The 26,297-nt window shown below is 46.8% G+C and overlaps 1 protein-coding gene across 1 annotated transcript; it reads left to right on the forward strand.

The window, feature by feature from the left end:
- The first annotated feature begins 3,619 nt into the window (after positions 1-3,619).
- Positions 3,620-4,594, forward strand: LOC146079708 (taste receptor type 2 member 40-like). The gene has a single exon (XM_083186373.1). The coding sequence runs from the start codon at positions 3,620-3,622 to the stop codon at positions 4,592-4,594; it is 975 nt and encodes a 324-aa protein (XP_083042499.1).
- The last annotated feature ends 21,703 nt before the right edge of the window (positions 4,595-26,297 follow it).

Raw genomic sequence — 26,297 nt, forward strand, 5'->3', positions numbered from 1 at the left:
TGGAAATTCTGGGAGTTCTATTGAAGATGGGATGTTACCCACAGCAACCAATCAGAATCGACGTCCTATTTATTTAGCACCTTCTAGAAAATAATATAATCTGATTGGCTGCCAGTGGCTAAAGCAACATCCTATCTTCAGAAGTACTCCCATCTTAGTAAATATTTCCCTTTGTCTATGTTCACTATGATAGTCTATGATCTAGTCAAAATAGACTTTCCTGCACAGTCTATTATGCTATGCAATACTGATTTAGCGGAGCTTTGCTTCAGTATCACTTGCAAGTTTAACACTGTGTGATTTTGGCTAACCTTCTATGCAATTTTTACTATCTAGTCAAAATCATGCCACGTGTATGCCCCTTTACATCAAACACTGACACTAGGCGTAACTAAAACAATGTGGGCCCGATAGCAAAATCTTTGAAGAAGCCCCCCCATTGTCACTACAATGTCCATGGGGGGGGGGGGGGGGGCAGGGTGTTTGCACCAGAAGAAAGAGTGAGAGAGGGTGTCGGGAGAGAAACAGTGCTGGGTGGTTGGGGAGAAAGACTGTTAGAGAGGGTGTCAGGAACAGAGGGGATGGAGACTGCCAGAGAGAGATAGAGAGAGAGGAGATGGAGGAATGAGAGTGGGAGGAAGTGTGGGGAGGAGAGAGGACTAAGTCTAGGGGCAGAGAGACAGGTGTGAGAGTTTGGGCTGAGAGAAAGATGTGCAGGAGGAAAGAGAGCAGGGAAGAAAGAGGGGGAGAGAGCACAGGAGAGAGAGCAGGACAGGCACCCCCGCCCCTCCTACTATAGATGGCGCTATGTAACTGCTACTTTACCCCCATTATTATAAGTGCCGCTGTGTACCTTTTAATTACCCCCCCCCCCATACCCAGTAAAGGTGCCGCTGTGTATGCACCCCCAGGACAGATGACGCTACCTCTGGTGGTGTGTGTCCTCTACACCGAGTCTTCACCCTAACGGGTCTCCGCACCGTCAGAGCTCCACAGCACACCACTGATCTCTGCCACGCCGTGCTTCCGCATCACAAGACGGAAGCTGCACCCGCGCTGGGTCTCCGAGTCCTCACCGCAGCACCAGAAACTGTGCATAGGTGCTTTTGCATGTTGTCACGCTGGGGCTGGAGAGTGACGTTGAGCCTCAGGAGTCTGGACTACCGCTACAGTGCTTCACTTTCCCTGGGACACGGGACAGCTGCGCTGTCAGCCTACCACTGCCCGCAGTTTTATTTAAACATTAAAAGGGTGTAGGGGATTGTTAGCTTGGGCCCGGGTCCCCCTAGCAGCCGGGCCCCATAGCAACTGCATCCCCTGCACCCTCTTCTCGTATTATTACGCCACTGCTACTTAGTAATAGTAGGTGTCTGACACTAAATAGTAATAGAAGGTGTTTTGTAGATGAAAACAATAATTCCTATATAACACAAAGCAACCTTATTGCATTTAAGTGTTATATGTATGATGCATCTTAGCCCAGTAAAATCATTTTAAAACTATTGGTAAATGTGGTTATAACTTAAAGGGTTAATGAGTGTTATATATATAAAAGCAAATCACAGTTGTCTACATGTGAATATACCTTCAGGGGCATTTAACTGTTATGTAGATATGTAAGTATGTCACAGATATGTCACTCACACACACACATAGGTGTGCACACATTGAGTGTTAGGGGTGCACAGGCACCCCCTAATGCTGTGCCCCACCCTTATGAACACCTCTGCTGCTAACAATACCAGCAATACCCTTAACCAAAGACTTTTGCTTTTTAGAACTGTATTCCATTTAAAGAAGAGCCCATCAATTATATGTGTGTTTGCATTGTTAATTGTACTAGACCATTGTCATATCACTAAATACCTGCGTCATCCATATATGTTTATGACTGTATTTGCATGTACTGTTACACAGAGTAATTACAAGATTACAACTGAAATAAGCAGGAGATTATGGTGTGGCTGAGACTTTTTATATTATAGCGAGTGCCAATAGATGATGTAAGACACGCCTGATTGGCGATGTTAGACACGCCCAATAGGTGGAGCTATGCACACTCCTTTTACGGTACACCCCCTAATAAGATGTGCTGCGCATGCCTATGCACACACACACACACAGTACATTCTAGGCAGACCTTGGTGCATCTCCCACCATGGTACGCACACTGAACATGAGTGTGATGTCCTTTTTTTGTATATTAGACATTCGTATATAAATTATCGCTTTCTAAAGACCATTGATGTTAGCCAGGTAATACTTCATGAGATACACTGCTTAGTGATAATTTACTGTGATGCCCCATACACACAGGGCGAGTGAGTCTCTGTGCTTAGCAGGGGCAGAACCAGAAAACAATGACAATGGGGCACAATGACAGTGGAAGAGGTAGAGTGGTATCATGTGCAAACACCTCTGGGAACAGGTGCCGGTAGTTTTCCTGCTTGGTCAGTCCCCAGTGAGCCAGTCCCCAGTGGCTCCCGGACACTGACTTCCTCCAGTGAAGGTAGGATCCTTGCGGGACCAAAAAGGGAAGGAGACAGCAGGGAAGAGCCTCTCCTACTAGACTTCCTGCTTTGCTACCGCCCAGCCAGGATTGGCTGCCTGCAGTGTACATTAATGAGTCGGTCTGGCTCCTACATTCACAGCAGCCGCTGCACAAACAACCCTAACCCCCCCCCCGATCCGCCATTGGTGTTTAGCGATGCATTTAAGTACAGATCACTGAGCACACAGCAATGCATCAGCAATGTGTGCTGAGAGTTCTGTTACAGCCAGTGTTCCCTGGTGAGAGAACAGGCTATGGCGACACACGGGACCACGCATCGCTGGAGGTGTATACACAAGGAGCAATCCGTGCTTCATTTCTAGTCAGATCACTTATAGAAATAGCCCATATATTGCCCCGTGTGTATGTCTAATAATATTCTCAGTATAAGTTTCTGGGGTGTGCTGTCCACAGAAGCAAAAGAATTTCCAATCAAATCAAGTAAAAAAGATTTAATCTTTATGACTTTACAGATCTCCACCTCATCCAGGCAATAACTGGCCTTCTAAGGAAAAAGCCCTATTGCTGCATGTTTCGGGAAGCCGGGGAAGTCCTCTTAATTAAGGATTCTGAATTTTCAGTTTGCTAAAGTACCGGTAATTGTAAATGTCTGAAAAAGCTTTTAAGATCTTGCAGTAACTTTACTAAAACCCAGTTTTAGATCAATTTTAAATAATTTCAGACCAGACCGATTACTGCAAAATCTGTATATTTATGATCCCTCAGGTTTCAACTTCAATTGAATCCCAAAATTGATGTCCATCACATCAATACTAATAGCAAAAACAAAGTCAAAGTTCTGCTCCTCCTACTTCCTGAATAAGAGAATCACCAAATATTACTAGAATTACTGGTACAAATGAGGTTGATTTTTCTTTTTAAATTATTGGTACTTTAAAGTATATATGCTAACGTATAGGGAATAATGCCTGTAACTGTATCTTGCAGGCTGTTACATAAGGACCTGACTCTTACATTACACTTGCTAACTCTCTCTCTCTCTCTCTCTCTCTCTCTCCCCTATATCTAATATAGGACATGGTTGTTTGCTACTACTGATTAATTCTGATGATTCCTACTTTTGTATTCATTTCCATGACTGTTTTGTGTGTCAGCACCATAATGGGCTTATTTACCAACACAATAATCATCGCAGTGAATGTCATAGATAAAATCAAGGGTAAGTCCCTCAGCCCCTCAGACCTCATCCTGACAACAATGGGGGCATCAAATGTAATATTTCAGTTCATAATGCTGGCGAATGATTATTTCAGTTTACTTGAAAGTCACCTTTACTTCTCCAAGGAGGTATATATCATTTTCTCTGTTGTGCTCAATACTCCAATCTTCTCCAGCTTCTGGTTCACTGTATGCCTATCTATCAACTATTATTTCCAGATTGTCATATTCACTCACCCAATCCTCATCCGGCTCAAGCTAGCAGTCTTCCGATTTATCCCGCAGCTGCTCATGGCCTCAGTGTTTGTATCACTAGGTACATGCATCCCTGTGATCTGGAACATACATGTACATGATAATGATGTTGTTAACATGACGAGTAATCAGACTGCAGATATCTCTGTTCCTGAGCTGAGTATACTGTACCTGGTCATCAGTAATCTCATCAGCTGTTCCCTTCCATTAGTATTGGTAGCAATTGCCAATGGACTGATCATCAAGTCCCTCGTGAGCCACACTCACAAAAGGGAAGATCTGAGTGCGCGGGCAGAAGGTCGTATAAGGGCAGCCCGGACACTGAGCTGCCTTCTCTTTATATATGTTTCTTTCTATATATCAGAAATACTCATGTTTACTGATGCCTTCCCTCCAAGCAGCCCAGGACTGTGTGCATGTCTGATGGTAATATACAGCTATTCTCCTGCACAGTCAATTGTTCTTATTTTTGGGAGCCCTAAACTGAAACAAGCCGCTGTCAGTATAATTCACCGGATGGGATGTTTTATTGAAGATAAGTCTAAAACATCAACTGTTTCATTTATTAACTTCAGCATAAAAAAGACAGCGCCCCCTCCAGAAAAATGAATGTTATAAGGTTCTACTTATGTATTCTCGCTACAACGAGTCACTAGTGGGTGGTGAGGAAGCCAAAAGGCCATATTCTACGTATACGCATGAACATCAGGGTTGGTACATGTGCCAAGCAAGTGAGTGATTCCGAGTGATTCCAACAGATCTCCGGAGCCGCATATCCATCACTGAACCGTTTTATAATAATCTGCAGAGCTGCCATCACAAATTGTGGGGGCAGACAAAATAGCCAGGCCCCCATTGGGGTTGGAGCTGGAGATAATGTGGGTGGAGCTATAGTCAGAATCACAGGGAGAGGTAGAAGTTGACAGAGAGACAATGGTTGACGAAGAGAGGTGGTAATTGACAAGGGGGCATATGTATTAAGCCTTACAAAGAGATAAATGTGAGGGTGATAAAGAGTAAAAGTGGCCATACACACGCAGATTTATCTGCAGATCTGCCTGGTTGGAACAAAAACATGGTTATGGATGAGAGCAAATCACAGTTGACCATTTGCTTGGAAATGCTGGAAAACTGACAAACTGTCACTCATCCGTAACCATGTTTTTGTTCCAACCAGCCAGATCTGCAGATAAATCTTACTAGTGTATGGGCACCTTTACAAACATCCAGCCAATCAGCTCCTAACTGTCATTAACATCACAGTTTGTAGCTGATTGGCTGGCGGTTCATCAATCTTTGTTTCCCTCGCGTCTATTTCTTCTTAAGGCTTTATACATCTGCCCCAAGGAGAGGCAGTGGGTTAAAGGTAAGTAGAGGGTGATTGATACAGACTGAAGGAGACAGGGAGAGGCAGCTGGTGATGGGAAGAGACAGTGGATGATGGCAAGTGGCAATTAGTGACAGGGAGGGGTGGGGCATAACAAAGAGAGGCAGTGGGTGAAGAAAAAGGAAGTGCATGCAATTGGTGATGGAGAAATAAAGGTTGACTGACAGAACTAGTGGGTGACGGGGGAGACAGTTGGTGACTGGGGAGGCAGTGGGTAACAAGGAATGGCAGTATATATATATATATATATATATATATACACACACATATACACACACACACACAACTTACACACACATAGCAGTGTTTTATATGATGTGTCATTCTCCGCCTATCCTCCATTATCTTTTTTGTTTCTTCCTTTATCTTTTTTCTTTTATTTGTTACTACCTTTCCTTTTTCTTAGCTGTTTCCTTCTGTTAAACTTCTCAGCACCTAGGTTGGGGTTGGTTTGCAGGCTCTGTCTGGTGGCATTGCTTTCGTCACAACATCTACTGTATGGCTTAGTGACAGTGAGTGTCAGACACATGTGAATGAGCCTCATCCACATGCAATAGCTGTGCCGGGTGCATCGCTTTCACCAGTACTACATGGGTGTGGGTTCAATCTAACAGGGTTATTATCAGCTGGGGGCAGAATAGATAGCAAAGGTAGGAAGCATTAAATGTGTGTTGTTATAATGTAAAAGTGCTGGTTAAATGAAAAATACCAGACCTACATGAAAAAATACAAAGTAAAAACAAGTAACATGTATCACACAAAGATGGTACTTTGTAATGTATATACATTAGTTCACTTAAGACGGAATGCAGGAGCCTAAAGAGCTGTAAGTCACCCTATCTTTCCCTAATTAGCCTGCCAGAGGTTTAGATGGGGCCCATCCGATAGGTCTCCTTAGATGTCCCAAAAGTATTAAGGAGCAGCGTAGAAAAGCCATACAACACAGAATGGCAGAGTTGTGTCAGACCTGGGACTGGAATCCCAACAGTAACTCCTGATGGCGGCCTTGTTAATCTGCCACAGACAGCGTGAATTCTGCGAGATGAACCATTCTTGTTGTAATCTGCCTTACATTTGAGAATGTATTTAATTGAATGTTCTGTATTTTCTGAATAAAGATTTTGTATATAATTATTGTTAAATTGCTACATATTTTATGTACATGGTTTTACCTTTATTTTAAGTTATGATGTGCGGGCTTGGCTTCTGAAAAAACAAGCCCACCTGAATCTGAGCTGTAGCTCGGACTTTCCTGTCATGTTTGTATTACACAAAGTGAGGCAAAATAGCATCTTTTTGGTGTCGGAGCTCTCATGTTTTGAATTTGATATTAGTCCCTCCAGCTGTGGTTCGGGCACTATTTCACACTGAAGGACACAGTATAGAGCACTCTAAGGAGTCTGACTGCCAGGATAGCAAACGTATCATTTATAATAATTGAGGTTAGCAGTTGTTAAAAAGCAGAAATGTGATGATTTGTACAGCTGGTGGAGGTTATTCTGGTTGACATGCAGCACTGGAAAGATCGCAACATTGCAAAGTTGGCAGCATTGTGTGTCTTTGAAATCCCACCCGCTGCCTGCAGAAATGTAAGCCCCACCTTTAGCATAAACATCCATGTGCAACTTTGGGGGATGGACCAAATCATTTGATCATTTGATGTCGCCAACCATGGAATGATGTGGAAGGAGCACGTAAATCTAAGACACTCTGAGGTGACTTCAGTTTGTGTGCACCCTGTACAATGCGGGCAGCTGACATCCAGTGATGTCAGTTGATCGTCCCCCCCCCCCCCCCCCCGCAGCCGCGTCAACGTAATCTAGTCGAGATGATACAAATGCATTTATGACTTTTGGCAGATTTTTCAGGCCATCAAAAAGAAACCCCTTCATCATCAATATCCTCTTTAATGAACGGAGGTAGTCAGAGGTAGTCCTCTTGCATCCAATTTACTAAAGCTTACAGAAGCCCCTATTCAGGATTCCTGGCTTAGAAGAACCCTGGAGCACTAAGCCTACTACTGCTACTGCTAGGGCTGAATCTTCATTACAGAAGGGAACATAGAAGATGACTAGTAGTTTCAAATAACAATTATCTGTGAAAAAGGAAACAGGTATGAATGCTGCCATCCATTTCACAATGAATCACTGAATCCAGTGGCGTAACTATAGTAGGTGCAGGGGATGCAGCTGCTATGGGGCCCGGCGGCTCGGGGGGGCCCCAAGGCAATCCCCTGCACCCTCTAAAAACACATTTTCCTTTCATATACTTATCCCTGCGACCGCAGGCCAGGTAATGATGGTGGATGGAGGGGAAGAAGTGCCAACGGATTCAGAATCCGGAAGCGGCGCTGGGGGTGCGCGGCTGACTGATTGTAATTATACAGTTTGTCAGCCGCACACCCCCAGCGCCGCTAGAGTAGGCAACTGACAGCGGGCGAGGCTGCTGCTGAAGCAGGAGGGGACGGGGGTATAGAGTCTCCTACTCGGGTGAACCTGAGGAGTAGTGAGAGAATCTCCTGCGGCTGCGGGGGAAGAGAGGTTGCGCTGCAGGGGGAAGGCAGTGCCGAAGGCGTGGAGACTGGAGAGAGGCGAGGCTGCTGCCGGAGAAGTCAAAGAAGGGGAGCGGGAGAAGCTTCTGCAAGGGAGGGGGCCGTCTGGCCTGTAGCAGTGCTAAGGCTACTGGTGCTGAAGTAATGATACGTATCTGCTGGTCCTGCTCCTCCAGCAGCTCTATCCACATCATGGACAAATCCCTGCTACAGCCTGGAGCCTCTGTGGAAACTACCTGGTAAATTGCTGTTTAAAGTATAGTGCTCTGTCTCTGTATGGCTGTGCCCCCTCCTGCCCTTCCACCACCCATCTATGCCCCTCCCATCCATCTGTCTATGCTCTTTCCATCTGTCTGTCTTTCTATGCCCCCTCCTGCCCCATCCACCTTTCTAAGTCCCCTATAATGTATCCATATATGCTCCCTCCCATCCTCCTATGCTCCTTCCTTCCATCCATCTGTCTGTCTATGCCACCTCCTCTCTGTCTGTCGCCCCTCCAGTCTGTCTGTCTATGCCCCATATGGTACTCTGTTCATCTATATAGCCATCCATGCCCCCCCCCCCTCATCTATCTGTCCATCTATGCCTCTACCCCCTGCTCGCTCTTGTGCCTCTATTTCTCTCTCCCTAACACTTTCTTTTTCTCATACCCAATTTTTCCATGAAAACCGTCTGTCTTTTACTGTTTATCTCTCTTACCCACTCCTCTCTCTCTCTCGTAATGATAAAGGTTGGGGGGCCCCTTTTAAAAATTTGCTATGGGGCCCGCAAAGTTCTAGTTACGCCTCTGACTGAATCCATAACGTCTATGCTAGTACATGGAGCCAATAGCCAGCATTAGTGCATCTGGTTTTAGACAGTTAAGTAAGGTCCTATGTCCCTTCTACCAAATTCCATCTTGGTTCCATTTTATACAAATAGAAATTCCTCGCTTGTACGAAGATGTTAAAAAAACCCACAAATTCTTGGCCTACAAGTGCCATTGTACAGTACATTGTAACAACAGATATGTGAACAAGTACTTCTGGTAAAAGCTGTTTGGTTGTTTATCACTCTCCACTTTATCACTTTTTGAAGCTTAGTACATCTGGCCCTCAACCTATTAGAAAAGCTAAGGGAAAATAGTTGACATCGCTAGGACCATCCTAAAGATTTGTGAATTCTGGTAACACCATTAATATTGTGAAAGCATCAGTGCTGTACTAAGCCTTCGGGTGGCCTGGGGCACTTTAGAAAGGGGGGCCCCCTCCTACTTGTCATTACTGGCCGCAAACTGCATAGGACAATATTACACTGTCAAAACACAGAGTAAAAGCAGTATAAACTTGGTCAATAGTCAACTGCAGGGTGGGGATTAATATAAACATATATATATATATATATATATATATATATATATATATATATATATATATATATATATATATATGAGATGTAGAGGGCGTTGTCGAAATTCCCACCACCTTATTATGTGCTCAGGTTAACTTAAAGCAAATCGACAGAATAACATTTCAATGACATTTATTTAAAATACATATGTGTAACATTCGCAAATTCAGATTCTTTTGAACCGCATGGAAACAACCCAACGCATTTCGTCTCCGAAGAGACTTCCTCAGGGGTACACTGTGGGTAGTACAGAATGCCATAAGAATAATGTACATATGATGCAAAATACATAGATAAGCAGAATATTAAAACATCTTTTTGAAAGTAAGAAAATATTGTACATACCAGGAATGTGCGGTATGTTAGGTCTAAAACCAATCTTTAAAATTTCTTTGAAAATCTCAGAAAGAATCTCAGAAAAAATCTGTAAACCAGAGCATGTGTCTCATAAGTAAAATGCAGTAAATTCTACTATAATAACTGAATGAAGAAGCGGGAGGAAGAATGACGAGGAGGAGAAAAGACATATAACATAATATAAGGTAAACGAACATACCCGATGTTGGTAGGCCTTAGATAAGGGCCCGTGAGTACAACTAGGCGCTTGAAAAAGGGGGAGTATACCTATAAATGAATGAATCATTAGTGACCTATCATAAGAGGATCACCTTACAGAAACAAGTTATAGGCCCAATTGCTAGCCTCTAATGTTAAAGAAAATGGAAAAGCTGGCCTCTGGCCGTACCTACTTCAGGTATAAGTCATAGGGTGTTATAAGACCAGTATGAGAACAAAACAGGGTCCAAGCACATGAACCTTACTAAAATAACTATTAGACCGTACTCTATGGCTGAATTTATCACAGTACGTGTCTTGTTAACTTTATCTTTATAAACATAATCACATTCAAGTGTCTGTAGCAAGGGGTGACACCATGGGACAATATAAACAATTATTCAGCCTCAGCTAGGGTATCATGGTACTTCAGCCTCCATATAGGCTATGATCAGTAGCATAGGCATTTTGCCTCCGTGTAATGTCAGTAAGAAAACCTTCATCTATAAAGAACAGCTTGATATTCCACAAATCCACATAGCTAGAATATATACATAGCTAGATATTCCACAAATCCACATAGCTAGAATATATACACAGTGTTACAATTGCCAGATTGTATAAACAGTGTAACAATTGCCAGATCAATCAAAGGGTAACCTACCAGAATTGTGTGGACACAAGTGAGCCCTCCTGCACCTTTTCCAAAGTGAATGGACTATATATGTAAAGCGCAACGAAATCTGCTGCGCTATATAAGAAACTGCAAATAATATCGGATTATACTCACCGATAATTCCTTTTCTTCTTAGAGACCATGGCAGCCTTAACATTGGGATTTCATCCCTCCTCCTCGTAATTAGACAGGTTACTTTTTTCCCAGGGACCTCCCCTTCCTGTATAAATCCCTGCTCCTCCCAGACCCTGGTGTCTTTTCGAGTGTCTCCTTCCATTCCTGGGAAAAAAGAACACAAAGGGAGGGCAAACAATGGCTGCCATGGTCTCTAAGAAGAAAAGGAATTATCGGTGAGTATAATCCGATATTTTCTTCTACGATCCCATGGCAGCCTTAACATTGGGAAATACCAAAGCCAAATAAGAAAGGGAGGGACACAATAGCATGTTCTATAGATTTTTACTTCTAAAACACACTCTGCAAAACTTGACCCCCAAACTGAGTTCTTGATACATCTAGCTCATAATGCCTTGAAAAGGTATGAACTGAGGACTAAGTGGCAGCATCGCACAGATCCTTGACTGATGCCTTTGCCTTCAGAGCCCAGGACGTCGCCGTAGCCCTCGTGGAGTGTGCCGAAATGATTGCTGGAACTTCTCTTCCTTCCAATTTATATGTAAATGAGATAACTTCTCTCAACCATCTAGCGATGGTCTGCTTGGTAGGTGTAAGCCCCCTTCTGGCTCCTTCTGGAATGACGAACAGGCTTTTTGATTGCCTAACTTCTTCCATTCTCTGTAGGTAAATGGTAATACATCTTACCACGTCTAATTTGTGTAACAATTCTTCTTCTTCATCTTGCGGGTCAGGATAGAATGAAGGTAGCGAGATTTCCTGATTAAGGTGAAATTCAGAAATCACTTTTGGAACGAAATGTGGATTTGTTTTTAAAACAATTCTTCCTGGAAGTATCTTTAAATAAGGTTCTTCAGCCCAAAGGGCTTGCAGTTCACTGACTCTTCTTGCCGATGTTATGGCAACTAAGAATACTGTCTTCCATGTTAAATATCTCAATGAAGTCTTGGACAAGGGTTCAAATGGAGATTTCATCAAGGTCGTCAAAACTAAATTCAGATCCCATGATGCTACTAGCGCTCTAATTGGAGGTCTCATCCTCTTAATTGCGTTACAGAATCTTATAATCAGCTGTTCTTCTGCTAGCTTCCTCTCCACCAGAACGCTCAAGGCTGAGATCTGCACCTTTAATGTAGAGTTGGCCAGACCCTCAGAAAACCCTCTACACAGGAACTGTAGAACAACTGCTGTGGATGTCTCTTGGATTGGAAAAGTTGCTCCTCTCCAGTTGATAAAGGTACGCCATACCCTATAGTAAATATTTGAAGAAACTTTCTTTCTTGCTTGTAGTAGGATCGCAATCACTTGATCTGAGAGACCCTTCTGCTTCAAGGAGTTCCTCTCAATCTCCAAGCCGTCAAAGCTAGAGTAGCTGGATCCGGGTGAAATACTTGATCCTGTCTTAATAAATCTGGTCTCAGTGGGAGGGTCCATGGACCTAGAATCGCCAATCTCTGTACTGTTGCGAACCAGGCTCTTCAAGGCCAGAAAGGAAGGATTATTATTACCTCCACTTGATCCTCCATTATTTTCTTTAACACCTTGTGAATTAGTGGAACTGGTGGGAACACATACCCTAGCTGGAATGTCCACTGGACCGACAAGGCATCTGCTGCTGATGTTTGGGGTAGCCAATATCTGGAAAAGAATTTCTCTACCTTTCTGTTCAAGTGTGTTGCCATGAGGTCTACTTCTGGAACCCCGAACCGACTGGTCAGTTCCCTGAAGATTTCTCCATTCAACTCCCATTCGCCTGCGAGGATCTGCTTGCGACTGAGGAAGTCTGCCAGAACATTCTGTTTCCCTGGCATGAATAAGGCTGTTAGGGAATTCAGATTCTCTTCTGCCCATGACAATATCTTCGTAATTACATTCATCAGGGACTTGCTCTTCGTACCTCCCTGATGATTTAGGTAGGCCACGACTGAAGTATTGTCCGAGAAGATTCTCAAATCTGACTTCTTGATTCTTGGAGAAAAGAATTCGATCGCTCTCCATACCGCCTCGGCCTCCCGCCAATTGGACGAATTCAGACTCTCTCTTTTTGTCCATAGCCCTTGTACTGTCTCTCCTTCGGAATGGGCTCCCCAGCCCGACTGACTCGCGTCGGTTGTGATGACTACAAACTTGGGAACCTGCAACGACGTTACCTTGTCCCTCAAGGTTGGCTTGCTCCACCATGACAGAGATTTCTTTGCCTTGTCTGGAAGTGACACCCTCTCTGTCTTTGCCCATTTTCTCTTTAGGTATGGCAGCACTGCCCACTGTAATTCTCTCATATTCCATTGAGCCCATGGAACTATTCCGATCGTGGATGACATCATTCCCAGAAGCCTCACCCAATCTCTGAGAACTACAACTCTTCTTCCTGCCAAAGCGACTGTTAGGTCTCTTATCTTCACACATCTTTCCTCTGACAGGGAAATGTTGAACCTCACGGAATCTATCATCACTCCAAGAAATTTTATTCTTTGTGTCGGATTCAGCTGGCTCTTTTCTTGGTTTACTAGCCATCCGTGAGACTGTAAGTGCTCCATAACTATTCTGAGATGTTCCCTTAGAATCTGCTTGGAGGGAGCTGCTATCAGAATATCGTCCAAATAGGGCCATAACAGAATCCCCTTCTTTCTGAGATTCGCCACCACTGTTATTAGCACTTTCGTGAATACCCTCGGGGATGAGGCTAACCCGAAGGGGAGGCACGTGAATTGGTAGTGTTTTCCTTTTATTGAAAACCTGAGAAATCTCCTGTGACTGTGGTGGATCGGAACATGATAATAGGCGTCTTTTAAGTCTAGAGACACCATAAAGTCTCCTCTTCTTATTTCTGCTGTGATCGTCTTCATAGTTTCCATGCGGAACTTTCTTACCTCTAGGTATTGATTCCGACGCCTCAGGTCTATTATAGTTCTGAAACCCCCAGTATTCTTCCTCACCAGGAAAAGGTTGGAATAAAACCCTTCCATCCTTTGCTCTGATGGAACCGGTTCTATCTGTCAGGAACCAGTCTGTTTTGTTTTCTGTCAGTTTCTGTTTGGCATTTTGACTCACTGGTGACCTCCAGTGGCAGGTCTGTTGCCATTACAGCTTTGTGTTCTGGGAGCTTAGTTTATTCACTAGGCTGTTAGATATTAAGCTAATCAAGCACTAGTCTGGGAGCTCCCTGAATCTTCAGGTGCAATTAATCACCTGAGGCCTTTATAAGCCATGCTCTCCTGGGGATCTGTGCCAGTGATAGCTTGCTGTTAGCTGCAGATATACTGCTCTCTGGTCCTAGGTCCTGCTCCTGTTCCATTCAGTCTGGATTCTGTCGGAGTCCTTCTCACTTCAGTCTGGGTCCTGTTTACAGTCTTGTCCTGTGTCGTCTGGGTCCAGTCAAGTGTCCTATCCTGCTGCAGTCTGGATCAAATATCATTGTCCCCTTGCTGTCCTAGTCCAGGGACCTCCAGCCGTGGTGCAGCCATTGTTCAGCTGCCGTCTCACTGCGGTCACTGTGCAGCCGTAGTCCAGCCATTATCCAGCCGCCCGATTGCTGCGGTCAGTGTCCAGTCTCGGGCCGGTCACGTAAGTGCTCCAGTGGAGCCTGGTTCCTTATTCTTTATTCCTACGGGCAAGCGGCCCTTATTCCTTAGTTATAATCATTATTATCCTGGTTCTGCTCTCCGTGGTTCGGAGAGGCCCACAACTGTGGGTTTACGTCTGTTTTGGGGTACCGTCACTTTAAGAGTACTATTTTTATGTTGGTGTGTGTTTGGTTTGGTGGCACCCTATTGTTGCTTTGTTCTGGTGTTTGCGACTCGGTCGCGCTGTCCCGTCCTTGGCCTGGTGCCGGTTAGTCAGGGGTTTTTTCAGGTAGGCCCGGTAGTTAGATCTGCCTTTTGAGATACCCCCTGGCGATCGCTCACCCCTTGTCACCACATAACACCTGGCTGCATCGGGGTCGGAGCAGGCTTAACCGGCTCCTTCGAACGCGGCGGCTACAGGCGAAGCCTAGCACTACCGCAGGGGTATTCCATCTGCCCGGGGGACTCAACAGAGTCAGTGTAGGGTTTCGCTGTGGCCGTTCTAACCAGCGGTCCCGGCTACGGGCTCACGCCTGATCTCCAGCTCCCTGCCTCCTGCATCCTCACGTACTGTCTCCGGATTTCCACGGTGGGTAACCCCCAAGTCCGTAACATTATCACTGGCCATACCGATATATGCATGTGTTCACAGTAGTCATAGGTATACATGCATATATAAAATTTTGTTTCAAGGTGATTTGGGTGTTTTTGATTGGTTGCGGGACTTATAGATTTGTCCATATTAAGATTTTTTTTTCTCCCCGCATTTTGCCCGTTACAGGGTTTTGCTTTATTTAGCTTGCCCAGTTGGTCTTGTCTGTTTGTTTCATTGCTGTACTTAATCATGCAGGCCTTGCAAGCTTCCTTGATGGCCTTAAATACGGCCTTTACAGAATTAAAACCTGAGCGGGTTAAGGGTCTACAGCAGTCATTTCTGCAATTGCAAGATCTGTTAACCCAAATTTTCCTGGATCTGTCTGAGGTTTTTGGGGCTCAACCAGCTCCTAGGGAGACCCTGGCTAAGGGGGTAGTCAGTCAAACTTCAGATCAGGAGATTCGGAAGGGACATAGAAGTTTTTTAAGGCCAAGGCTCACACCAGAAGAGCGGCGACGGCGTAAAAACTTTAACCTATGTCTGTATTGTGGGGAATCAGGCCACTTTCTCCAGTATTGCGAATTGCGCAGACCTGGTGGTGGTACCGGGAAGGATTTTCCTCAATCCAAGTGGTATCAGGAGGTTACATCTATACCTGTCTCCTCTAAGCAGGAGGAACCTGACCACACCCCCCACATACGTAGCGCTCCGACTTACAACTGGGGTCCTAGGACTAGAGCGCCCCATGTTGTGGTACGGAATCAGACGGGAATGTGGAATTCATCCACAAAGATTCCAGACAGAAAGACGTTGGATGCTAGTCTTCCAGTCAGGGAGCTCAACGTTCTTTCAATGTTGGAGTTGCTAAGTCCTGTAGAGGAGTCTCAGGTTTTTCCCTCAAAAGGGGCTTCAAGTGGCATAATCCCAGAGGGTGTCCTTGAAACAGTCGCCCCTAAGAGGGTCTTGGGGAACTTAACCCCACATGGAGTTATGGAGGTCATTGCTCCTGATGAGGCCTTGGGAGGCATAACTCCGAAAAAAGAATCCCTGACATCAGTCTCAGCCGGGATTTCTAGTGACATCTTCCCCGATCTTGGGGTTCTCGGTGTTGCCTCTGAGGTTGTGGATCCAGGAGTCCCGGTCTCCTTAGGCGAGTCCGATGCCGGGGGCTCATCTAGCGGCAAGGGCGCTTGGGGCTCATTGAACCTTTGTGGTGCTCGAGGTCAGTCGAGCCAATTTGATGCCCAAGGCCCGCCAGGCGTGTCTGATGATACTCCTAACACTCCATACTTCGATGGAGATTTGGCCCAGCTCCGACCAATTGCTCAGCAATTCCTCGCTAAAATGGACTTCTCACATAATATGAAGATAACTCCTTCTTCTGCTGTCCGTTATCTCTTATCATGCTTTAGAGGAAGTGCTTTGGAGTGGGTTAAACCTCTCATAGAGGCTGACGATCCCATCCTAAGGGATCTTCCGGGTTTCCTAAAAACCGTGCGGAAAGTGTTCAGCCCAAAGGCCGTAGCCCCGAGTGGGGGCCGAAAGGCCGTAGCCCCGAGTGGGGGCCCAAAGGCCGTAGCCCCGAGTGGGGGCCCAAAGGCCGTAGCCCCGAGTGGGGGCCCAAAGGCCTGTTTCGCCCCAGAAGGTGGGCAAGTCTGTTTCGCCCCAGAAGGTGGGCAAGTCTGTTTCGCCCCAGAAGGTGGGCAAGTCTGTTTCGCCCCAGAAGGTGGGCAAGTCTGTTTCGCCCCAGAAGGTGGGCAAGTCTGTTTCGCCCCAGAAGGTGGGCAAGTCTGTTTCGCCCCAGAAGGTGGGCAAGTCTGTTTCGCCCCAGAAGGTGGGCAAGTCAGTCCGGTCCCTGAGGGGGACTCTGCCAGTCCGGTCCCTGAGGGGGACTCTGCCAGTCCGGTCCCTGAGGGGGACTCTGCCAGTCCGGTCCCTGAGGGGGACTCTGCCAGTCCGGTCCCTGAGGGGGACTCTGCCAGTCCGGTCCCTGAGGGGGACTCAGTCCATCCAGTCTCAAGTGGTATCATAGAAGCTGTGTCCCCGGAAGGGGTGGCCATATCCTTGTCTGAGGTCCCAAAGACCACAGCCTCAGCAAGGGTCTTGATGGCTGCAAACCCGGTGAGTGTTTCGGTTTTGCCAGCCTCTCGGGAGGCTTCAGAAATCTTAGCCCCCAAGGTTGTTGTTCCCATAGAGAATTCCAGTTCTGAGGTCCCAGAGGTGGATGTCCCTACGTCCATCGTGTTTGATGGAGATCTTGCCCATTTTATTGCCCTGGTTGGACACTATGTTTCCCTGTTTGAATCTGGACCATCTTCAGGGGTCACTTGGGCTAACATTGTAGACCTCATCATTTCTGCCTTTAGGGGTAGACCTCAGACATGGGCCTACGAGCGGATCAATGCTGGTGACCCTTGTATCCGAGATCTATCTTCTTTCTGTGATGCAGTTATTAAGAAGTTCAGTCCCAAAAAGAAGGATGGGGTTCCACCAGCTCCTGGAAATGTGGTGCCCAGCATAAGCCAGGATCTTAAGGACCTGGCTTCTGGAGACTCACAGTCTCTGTTTGTTCGTTCTTCTGCCTCATCGCTTGGTCCGGAATCCAGGAGTTTAGCTATTGGTTTTGTCTCACTGACTCCTGACAAAATTTTTTTGGACACATCTGGTACCTGTAATTCTGGGTCTGGGGAATCCAATAAGAGTTCTGCCTATGGTCAATTAAGACATTCTTCCCTTTCTGAGATTCCATCTGTTAAAAAGACTCTCATGATCTCCTCAGTTCGAGACTTCAACTCTGTTTCTGATTTGGTAACCCATAGCTGTGATTTGATAGAAGGTACTATCAGATCTGATAATGTGTGGGGCCTTAAACTGCTGATTCCATCAAAATCTAGGAAAAAGAAAAAGAAGAAGCATTAATCTTTTTCCGCTTTCCTGGATCATCTTGTTTGTCTTTTTGGTTGTGCCCTGTGGTCACCCTCAAGGGGGGGCACTGAGACAAGCCGTGGTTTTAGCTTGTGTTCACCTTTCTGTTGCCTTTGCCCCGTTATCCAGAATCCAGATACATTTAATTTTTTGAGGTCTGGATTTTGGGGTCTGTTGACCCCTCCTCAAGGGGGGGGTACTGTCAGGAACCAGTCTGTTTTGTTTTCTGTCAGTTTCTGTTTGGCATTTTGACTCACTGGTGACCTCCAGTGGCAGGTCTGTTGCCATTACAGCTTTGTGTTCTGGGAGCTTAGTTTATTCACTAGGCTGTTAGATATTAAGCTAATCAAGCACTAGTCTGGGAGCTCCCTGAATCTTCAGGTGCAATTAATCACCTGAGGCCTTTATAAGCCATGCTCTCCTGGGGATCTGTGCCAGTGATAGCTTGCTGTTAGCTGCAGATATACTGCTCTCTGGTCCTAGGTCCTGCTCCTGTTCCATTCAGTCTGGATTCTGTCGGAGTCCTTCTCACTTCAGTCTGGGTCCTGTTTACAGTCTTGTCCTGTGTCGTCTGGGTCCAGTCAAGTGTCCTATCCTGCTGCAGTCTGGATCAAATATCATTGTCCCCTTGCTGTCCTAGTCCAGGGACCTCCAGCCGTGGTGCAGCCATTGTTCAGCTGCCGTCTCACTGCGGTCACTGTGCAGCCGTAGTCCAGCCATTATCCAGCCGCCCGATTGCTGCGGTCAGTGTCCAGTCTCGGGCCGGTCACGTAAGTGCTCCAGTGGAGCCTGGTTCCTTATTCTTTATTCCTACGGGCAAGCGGCCCTTATTCCTTAGTTATAATCATTATTATCCTGGTTCTGCTCTCCGTGGTTCGGAGAGGCCCACAACTGTGGGTTTACGTCTGTTTTGGGGTACCGTCACTTTAAGAGTACTATTTTTATGTTGGTGTGTGTTTGGTTTGGTGGCACCCTATTGTTGCTTTGTTCTGGTGTTTGCGACTCGGTCGCGCTGTCCCGTCCTTGGCCTGGTGCCGGTTAGTCAGGGGTTTTTTCAGGTAGGCCCGGTAGTTAGATCTGCCTTTTGAGATACCCCCTGGCGATCGCTCACCCCTTGTCACCACATAACACCTGGCTGCATCGGGGTCGGAGCAGGCTTAACCGGCTCCTTCGAACGCGGCGGCTACAGGCGAAGCCTAGCACTACCGCAGGGGTATTCCATCTGCCCGGGGGACTCAACAGAGTCAGTGTAGGGTTTCGCTGTGGCCGTTCTAACCAGCGGTCCCGGCTACGGGCTCACGCCTGATCTCCAGCTCCCTGCCTCCTGCATCCTCACGTACTGTCTCCGGATTTCCACGGTGGGTAACCCCCAAGTCCGTAACACTATCGCCCTTATTAGTAACAGATTGACTAAGATCTTCTTCAATTCTCTTTCTTCCAACCTCGATTTTGGATCTCTCGACTCCATAAAATAATCTTTGACCGGTGTCTGAGCAAACTCCAGTTGATAACCTTCGGACACTATGTTCTGAACCCAAATGTCCTGAACTGAATTCCCCCATATGCTGGCAAACAGTAACAGCCGGGCTCCTACAGGGGGAAACTGCTGACTGTCATTGCCTGCCACTTCTTCAGAAGTTCTGACGAAAGGACTGGCGAGAAGAGGCAAATGCCCCTCTTTGATTATATGGTCTACCCGGCCTATAAGATTTGGCTTCTCTGAACGCTTGTCTCGAGCCTGAGGGATATTGGAACCGAGTCTTCCTATCTTGTGGCAATTTCAAGGATTCACCTCCCGTGAGTCTATGAATTAGAGCATCTAACTTGGTCCCAAATAGAAATGCTCCTTCAAAAGGTAACGATACTAAACGGTTTTTTGAATTGGAGTCAGCTGCCCAGGGCCTTAGCCATAGAGCTCTTCTTGTGGCTACTCCTGCTGACATAGCCCTGGCTGCAAATGTTGTCACATCCAATGAGGCTTCACATAAGAACTCCACCGATTTTTGGATGACCTCTAAATTCTTCAATAGATATTGTCTGGAGATCTTCTCCTCAATGTCATTATGAAGAGTGGTATACCATACCCTAAGGGCCCTAGCTACTGACGCCATAGATACTCCAGCCTTCAAAGATACAGCCGTGGAGAAGTGCAGTTTCACTAATGAATTCTCCATTCTTCGATCCATTGGATCCTTGAAGAAGGCCCCGTCCTCCAACGGTAAGGTAGTGCGTGATGTTACCTCCGCCACAGCTGCATCAATTCTTGGTAATCCACACCATTTAATAAACTCATCATCTTTGATGGTATACATCCGGTCGACTCGGAACAATTTACCCTGTTTTTTCTCCACATTTGTCCATTCTTTATTAATGACATCCTTGATTACACGGTGTACCGGAAAGGATCTGGTCTTCTTCGACCTATCCTCAAATAATACATCCGCACCCTCCATAGGTGTCACCGGATCTTTATAATTCATGGTTTTATATATATTCTTCAGAATAATTTCAACTGTATCAAAATTGAATATTCTAGTGTCCTCTTTAATCTCGCCAGGCTCATCAGAGGCGATCTGTGCCCCGTCAGGCTCATCAGAAGTATTGGGATCATCATATGAAAGACCTGCTTGGTCTCTAGACCTTTTAGAGCCCTGTTGTTCCATATACTCTGCTTTAGAAACAAATGAGTCTCTCATCCAGTCCATCAAATCTTTAAGCATCTTGGTATGACTGTCACTACTTGTTCCTGAGTCCTGCTTAGGTTGCACTTCACACTGTTCACATAGTGTTTTGCCTTGTACAAATTCAAACTTCCTGTCACAGTTCATGCAGCATGTCTCTCTATGCTTCTTCTTAATTGTCTTCTTTCTAGCTCCAGTCTGTACCTCACACTCCGGCACACTATGGAGAAAGAAAGCCTGTCACTATGCTATAACAAAAACCCTATTCCTTTTAGCATAAAAAAAAACAACAACAAGGCTCACCTCACAGGGGCACTTTCTTCTCTAGTGGGGGAAGGCACTTTCTGCTGCTCCATAATGTCAGAGGACCTGAATGAACATATTCCCATAAAGAGCGATCCTTCAAGAAATCTGAGGTATCCACAGTAAAGGAACGTGTCCTACCTTAAACCAGCTTAATGAGGTAACTGCCACCAGACTCTCAGTAATGCACCGCTTGCTCAGAGACCCTTCTGCTTCAATCCAAGCTGCCTCCATACTGCCGTCAGTAAAAGCGGCTTTTAAACTGTGCAGAGCGCGCCTGTGCGTGCTGTCGCCGGAAATAGCGTACCGCAATGCGTTATGGACGTTGTAGTCCTGCCGCAGCGGAAACGCGTCACCGCAACTTTCAAAGCCTAGCGTCGGCGGAAGTTAGCCTCCGGCGCTCTGAATCCTGGTGCCTGTAGTCGCACACGCTGTTCCTGGACGCCGCGTCTCTCAAGCCATGGCTGGCTGAACTCCGCGGCAGTTTCAGGTGATATAACTGTATCTTAAGGAGACTTACCAATTCGCTCCTGACCTCTTTTCATGGACAGTACTCTTAGAGCCACGCTTCCATGTTGCTCTTCCCCAAGTGACCCCCTGTATCTATGAAGTGAGCCCAAAATAAAGTAACCACTCCTGCCTCTAACTACACAAGGAGACAGGAAAAAAAGACACCAGGGTCTGGGAGGAGCAGGGATTTATACAGGAAGGGGAGGTCCCTGGGAAAAAAGTAACCTGTCTAATTACGAGGAGGAGGGATGAAATCCCAATGTTAAGGCTGCCATGGGATCGTAGAAGAAAAATAAATATATATATATATATATGTTTATATATATATGAAATACCACATGAAAAGCCTGTGTTTGTCCCTCTGTACCTTACTCTGTAGAAACCCTGACAGGCTCAGCGCTGCTTTTGATTAAAAAACCCTCCCATGACAAGACAGCTGCTGATGCTATCCTTCATGAGCCTGAGAATCGTATGATGAGCTCGACCAAGCAGAGCTCAGCACAAGCCTCTCAGCCTCTGACCTCTTGTGCAAAATGTTATTAGACTTTATCAACTCCCAGTAATGCACTGCACACTTGTGCAGTCAGTGTGCCTTGACTCCTGATGCTCAGCACCATTAATCATTGTCACATTGGCAGATAGGCGAAGCTGCAGCACTACCCCACTACCATGCACAAAACCATTAGCTAAAAAAAAAGTAGTAATTTGCTACTTTTACTCCCTGAGGAAGCCGCTGATAACAAAAGATAGGTGGGGAAACGCGTTGGAGGATATATTCAGCAGATGCACAAGAGGGATACCCTAATTGTTTTACATACTACATCACACTTCTCAAGGGACACTCCGGATACAGTTGTATATAAAGGTTAATCAGCACCAACGACTGGGAGACCTGAGAAGAAAGTGACATATGTAAGGTACCTCCTAAGGTACCAGAGTCATTGATTAGATCCACAAGTGAATGAAAACAACAGGGTAAAGAGTAAGCATGAAAACAAAATTGTATGGCTGGAGAAGATGCTAAATGAGAGACTAGAGAAAAGTTGCTGTTATTGTTTACTCTAAGTACTTAAAGGTCTTATCCCGACGTAATTTAATATATTGTGTAAACATTTTCAAAGTCCTTTCTAGCACTGGTTCCCTGTCACGATCCAGGTAGTAAGACTTATATTATTACATCTAAAGCAGGGCTGGGCAACACCGGCCCTCCAGATGTTGATGAACTACGCATCCCAGCATGCCTTGCATCAGTTTCAGCATGGCCACATAGCAAAACTAATGCAAAGCATCCTGGGATGTGTAGTTCACTAACATCTGGAGGGCCGGTGTTGCCCAGCCCTGATCTAAAGTGTCTCTCCAGAGGTCACCAGATGCTGCAGCAATCCCTGCCTGTCATGTCTACCTGTCAGCTCCAGTCTCCTATGGCTTCTATGCCACCGCCATTATCATAGTCTACAACCATGTGCTGTAAAAACACAGCCTAATTGACAGGGAGGGGCACTGAGGGGGTGAGAAAGGGGTGGGGGGATGGCCGCATTCCTAGACAAGGGGGTATGCTGCCCTATTTTCCAGGAGAAGCAGGGCCGGCGCCACCACTAGGCAAATCTAGGCATTTGCCTAGGGCGCCGGCCACTGGAGGGCGGTATTTCACCCCCCTTGCTGCCCGGGTACCTGTCCTGCGGCGCTGTGCGTATATAAAGCTGGCGGCGGCGGCAGCGGGGGGTCCCTGCAGTCAATAAGAAATAACGAGCGCTATCCGCCGGGCTATGCGGAAGCGCTTCTGTTTTGGAAACACTGGCCGCACGCTGAGATTCAGCCAATCAGCGTGCGCCGTGCGGCCAGTGTTTCCAAAACAGAAGCGCTTCTGCATAGCCCGGTGGATAGCGCTCGTTATTTCTTATTGACTGCAGGGACCCCCTGCTGCCGCTGCCGCCGCCAGCTTTATATACGCACAGCGCCGCAGGACAGGTACCCGGGCGGCAGACACCGGGGCGCCCCCACCCCGACTTGCCTGGGGCGCTCCGGTGCCTTGCACCGGCCCTGAGGAGAAGAGAGCCTTTTCCATTGGTCAGCTGTGCAATCTGAGGCTTACTCAGCTGTATGTCTTTATGGAACATGGTAGTGATGTTGGATCCCAACTCCGAAATGTCAGTTACAGTGCTGGGATCATAGCTACATGCAGGAGACTTCTCTTCCACCGAGATCACTCCTGCATGCCCCTCATAGGGAGGATGGAAATTCAATGCTGCTGCATGCGGCACTCAACGCATGTCCATCTCTGCGCTATATAAAAAACTGTTGATAAAAAATAAATAATCTCTGAATATGGCCCCCTGTACAGCTGACTTCCAGTCCCCCTCTCTGACTCTCCAGGGTCAGTCTACAATGCAAGTTCCATAGGGACTTTAGTAAGCTCAGGGTAGAGCATGGAAATAAGGGGGTTATGTATCAAGTTTTCAAAAGAGAAGTTGTCCATAGCAAATAACTATTTCTGCCTATGATATAACAAAATGTATTTGGTAAATGTTAGCTAGATGCTGATTTGTTGCTATGAGCAACTTCTTCAAATGTCTAATTCTTTACTCTGTAGGAAGCTTGACCTCCCCCTAAGCTTTTTACAGAGGTCTGCCTTATACAAAGTGATTTAGATTATTAAAGAGATCAGGTGAATGTCACTAAATGGGAGAAATCATTGTGAGATGTGTAACTAACTGTCACAAAGCACCAAAAGAGAGTATAAACAACTCATCATTTGTTATGTCAGATATATAGACAACCTGTTTGTGCTGTGGAATGGAGGTGAAGCAAAGTTTAAAGATATGATGAAAAAGATCAATAAATTGGAATCACCCATTAAGTTGACTTATGCACACAGCTTTGAACAAATTAACATTTTGGCTGTAGAGGTATATAAAGAAAGAAGAAAAATACAAACAAAGATTTATTACAAGAAAATTGACCGCAATACATTATTGCACGGGAACAGTCACCATCCTAGGACCCTCAAAAGAGGGTTACAATGAGGGGCGTGGCCTGGCACGCAAGCGGTGAGGTCGCGTTTCTCTGGAGCTCCTGCAAAGCCCCGGAGTTTCTGCCTTCTAATCACCCCAATCCCCCCTACCAACCCACCCTACTTTCACCCCAGCTCCACTGAGACCCCCGCCTGCCCCGGGCCACGGCTGCGGAGCCGGGCAGCACTTTTAAGAGCTGCCGCGGGTTGCGGCCTGGTCCGAGAGCGGAGGCCGGGGACTGGATTTCAGAGCCGGAGACTAGACGGAGGCTCGACGGACATCGCCGTTACCTCATCTACGAGTCGGGGCTCCCCCCCGCTCTCTCCGCCGACACCGCCGCACCCCCGTGCCACAGACCAGCGGAGGCGCCTGTGCAGGAGACGTGCACCCCCCGCGACGACGGCTGTCCTTCCCGTCAACCGCCGATAAGAAACATTCCCGGCTGTTACTGGGCGGCGGTGAGTAAAGCGAGTACAGCGGGTGCAGGGGCTGTGACCACCCGCCCGCTTACCCCTCTCCCCCGGCTGTGGCTGGACCCGGCCAGTATCTTCTCCCCGCACGTGGCCGCCGCCATCTTCTCAGCCCCCCACCCGGTCCTGAGGCTCATAGTGAAACCAGCACCTGTGAGCCCCAGAGTGCATCTGATAAAGCCACATCACGCTATACAGTGGAGGCTGGGTCCCAGGGCAGCACACAGGTCAGCACAGAGTGCAGCTCCCTGGCTGTCCCCCAGTTCCTGCTGCTACACCTGGAACCTGCGCTCCCCCCCTCCTTTTCCTCCATAACCCCAGTTTACAAGTTCCCTTGGGATTGGGGCCTGAATCACCCATCGGTTCTGCCACCAGGGAAGTGGGGCAATCCCCCCCCCCCTGGTTACTGAAGCTGCCCGGACACAGCCCATCCCTAACCACGCGCAGCCCTAACACTGAGTAGTCACAAGAGTCACCACATGCAGCTTTTCCTCTACTGGCTCTAATGTGATTATTTAATCTCCAAGGCGGCCACTCGGTGACGACTCTAGCCTGACCACCTCACACATGTGACTCTGTCCAACTGCATATACCCCCACGGTGCCTTTTACCATTAATCACCTGCTTTACGGAAAGTGCCTGACCCCAATATGCCCCCAAAGAAGCCCAAAGACTCGGCTCCAACCAAAATCACCATGCCAGTTAAGAAACCCGCGCAGAACCCTACAGCTCAAATAACCCCCTCGAAGCAAGGTTCCGCCTCCCTGGGCGCACATGCAGAGCTGAGCTCCCTTCCCGAATTGGCGGGGATAGATACAGACTCAAATGAGCCTGTGACAGTGAAGTCTCTCTGCCAGGTTTTCTCTGCATTCCAAGCAGAGATAGCCAAGGACCTAAAGCAGACCATCCGGGAGGTTAAAACCGAACTTGTAGCGATTGGCGATAGAACAGACCACCTAGAGAGAAAGATGGAAGAACTGGTCACTTCACATAATGACCTTATATCTTCGTATGACCGGCAGCAGCTCGAGATTACACAATTTAAATCCAAACTTGCTGACCTGGAGGACAGGTCTATAAGAAACAATATTAAGATAAGAGGCATCCCAGATTCGGTATCCAACTCTGAACTCGAGGACTTTGCCACCGCCCTGTTCCGCAGACTTCTCCCCTCTGTTGCCCCCAAAGATCTCCTCATTGATCGCATTCACCGCCTACCAAGACCCAAATCTATCCCAGCTGATCTCCCTAAGGACACCCTCCTCCGGGTCCACTTCTTCACAGTTAAAGAACAACTCCTGAAGGCAGCCCGCGAGGCAAAAAACTCCGGCACACTAGGAGGCCTCCAACTATTTCAGGACTTCTCTCCTGCTACTCTGGCTAGCAGAAGGGCGTTCGCCCCCATCACCCTGGCACTCCGTTCTCACGATATAAGGTACCGCTGGGGGTTCCCAGTAAAGCTGCTTATCCACCATGACGACACCACCTACAGCGTCTCTTCCCTGGAGGCAGGAATGAAACTGCTTCTGGACTGGGACATTTCGATCTCGGGACCCCAGGG

The sequence above is a fragment of the Crinia signifera genome, chromosome 1 (assembly GCF_055691185.1).
Source record: "Crinia signifera chromosome 1, ASM5569118v1, whole genome shotgun sequence".
Lineage (NCBI taxonomy): Eukaryota > Metazoa > Chordata > Amphibia > Anura > Myobatrachidae > Crinia > Crinia signifera.

Bases quoted from the DNA above. Each gene is read 5' to 3' on its own strand.
- LOC146079708 (XM_083186373.1), top strand. From the start codon at position 3,620: ATGATTCCTACTTTTGTATTCATTTCCATGACTGTTTTGTGTGTCAGC.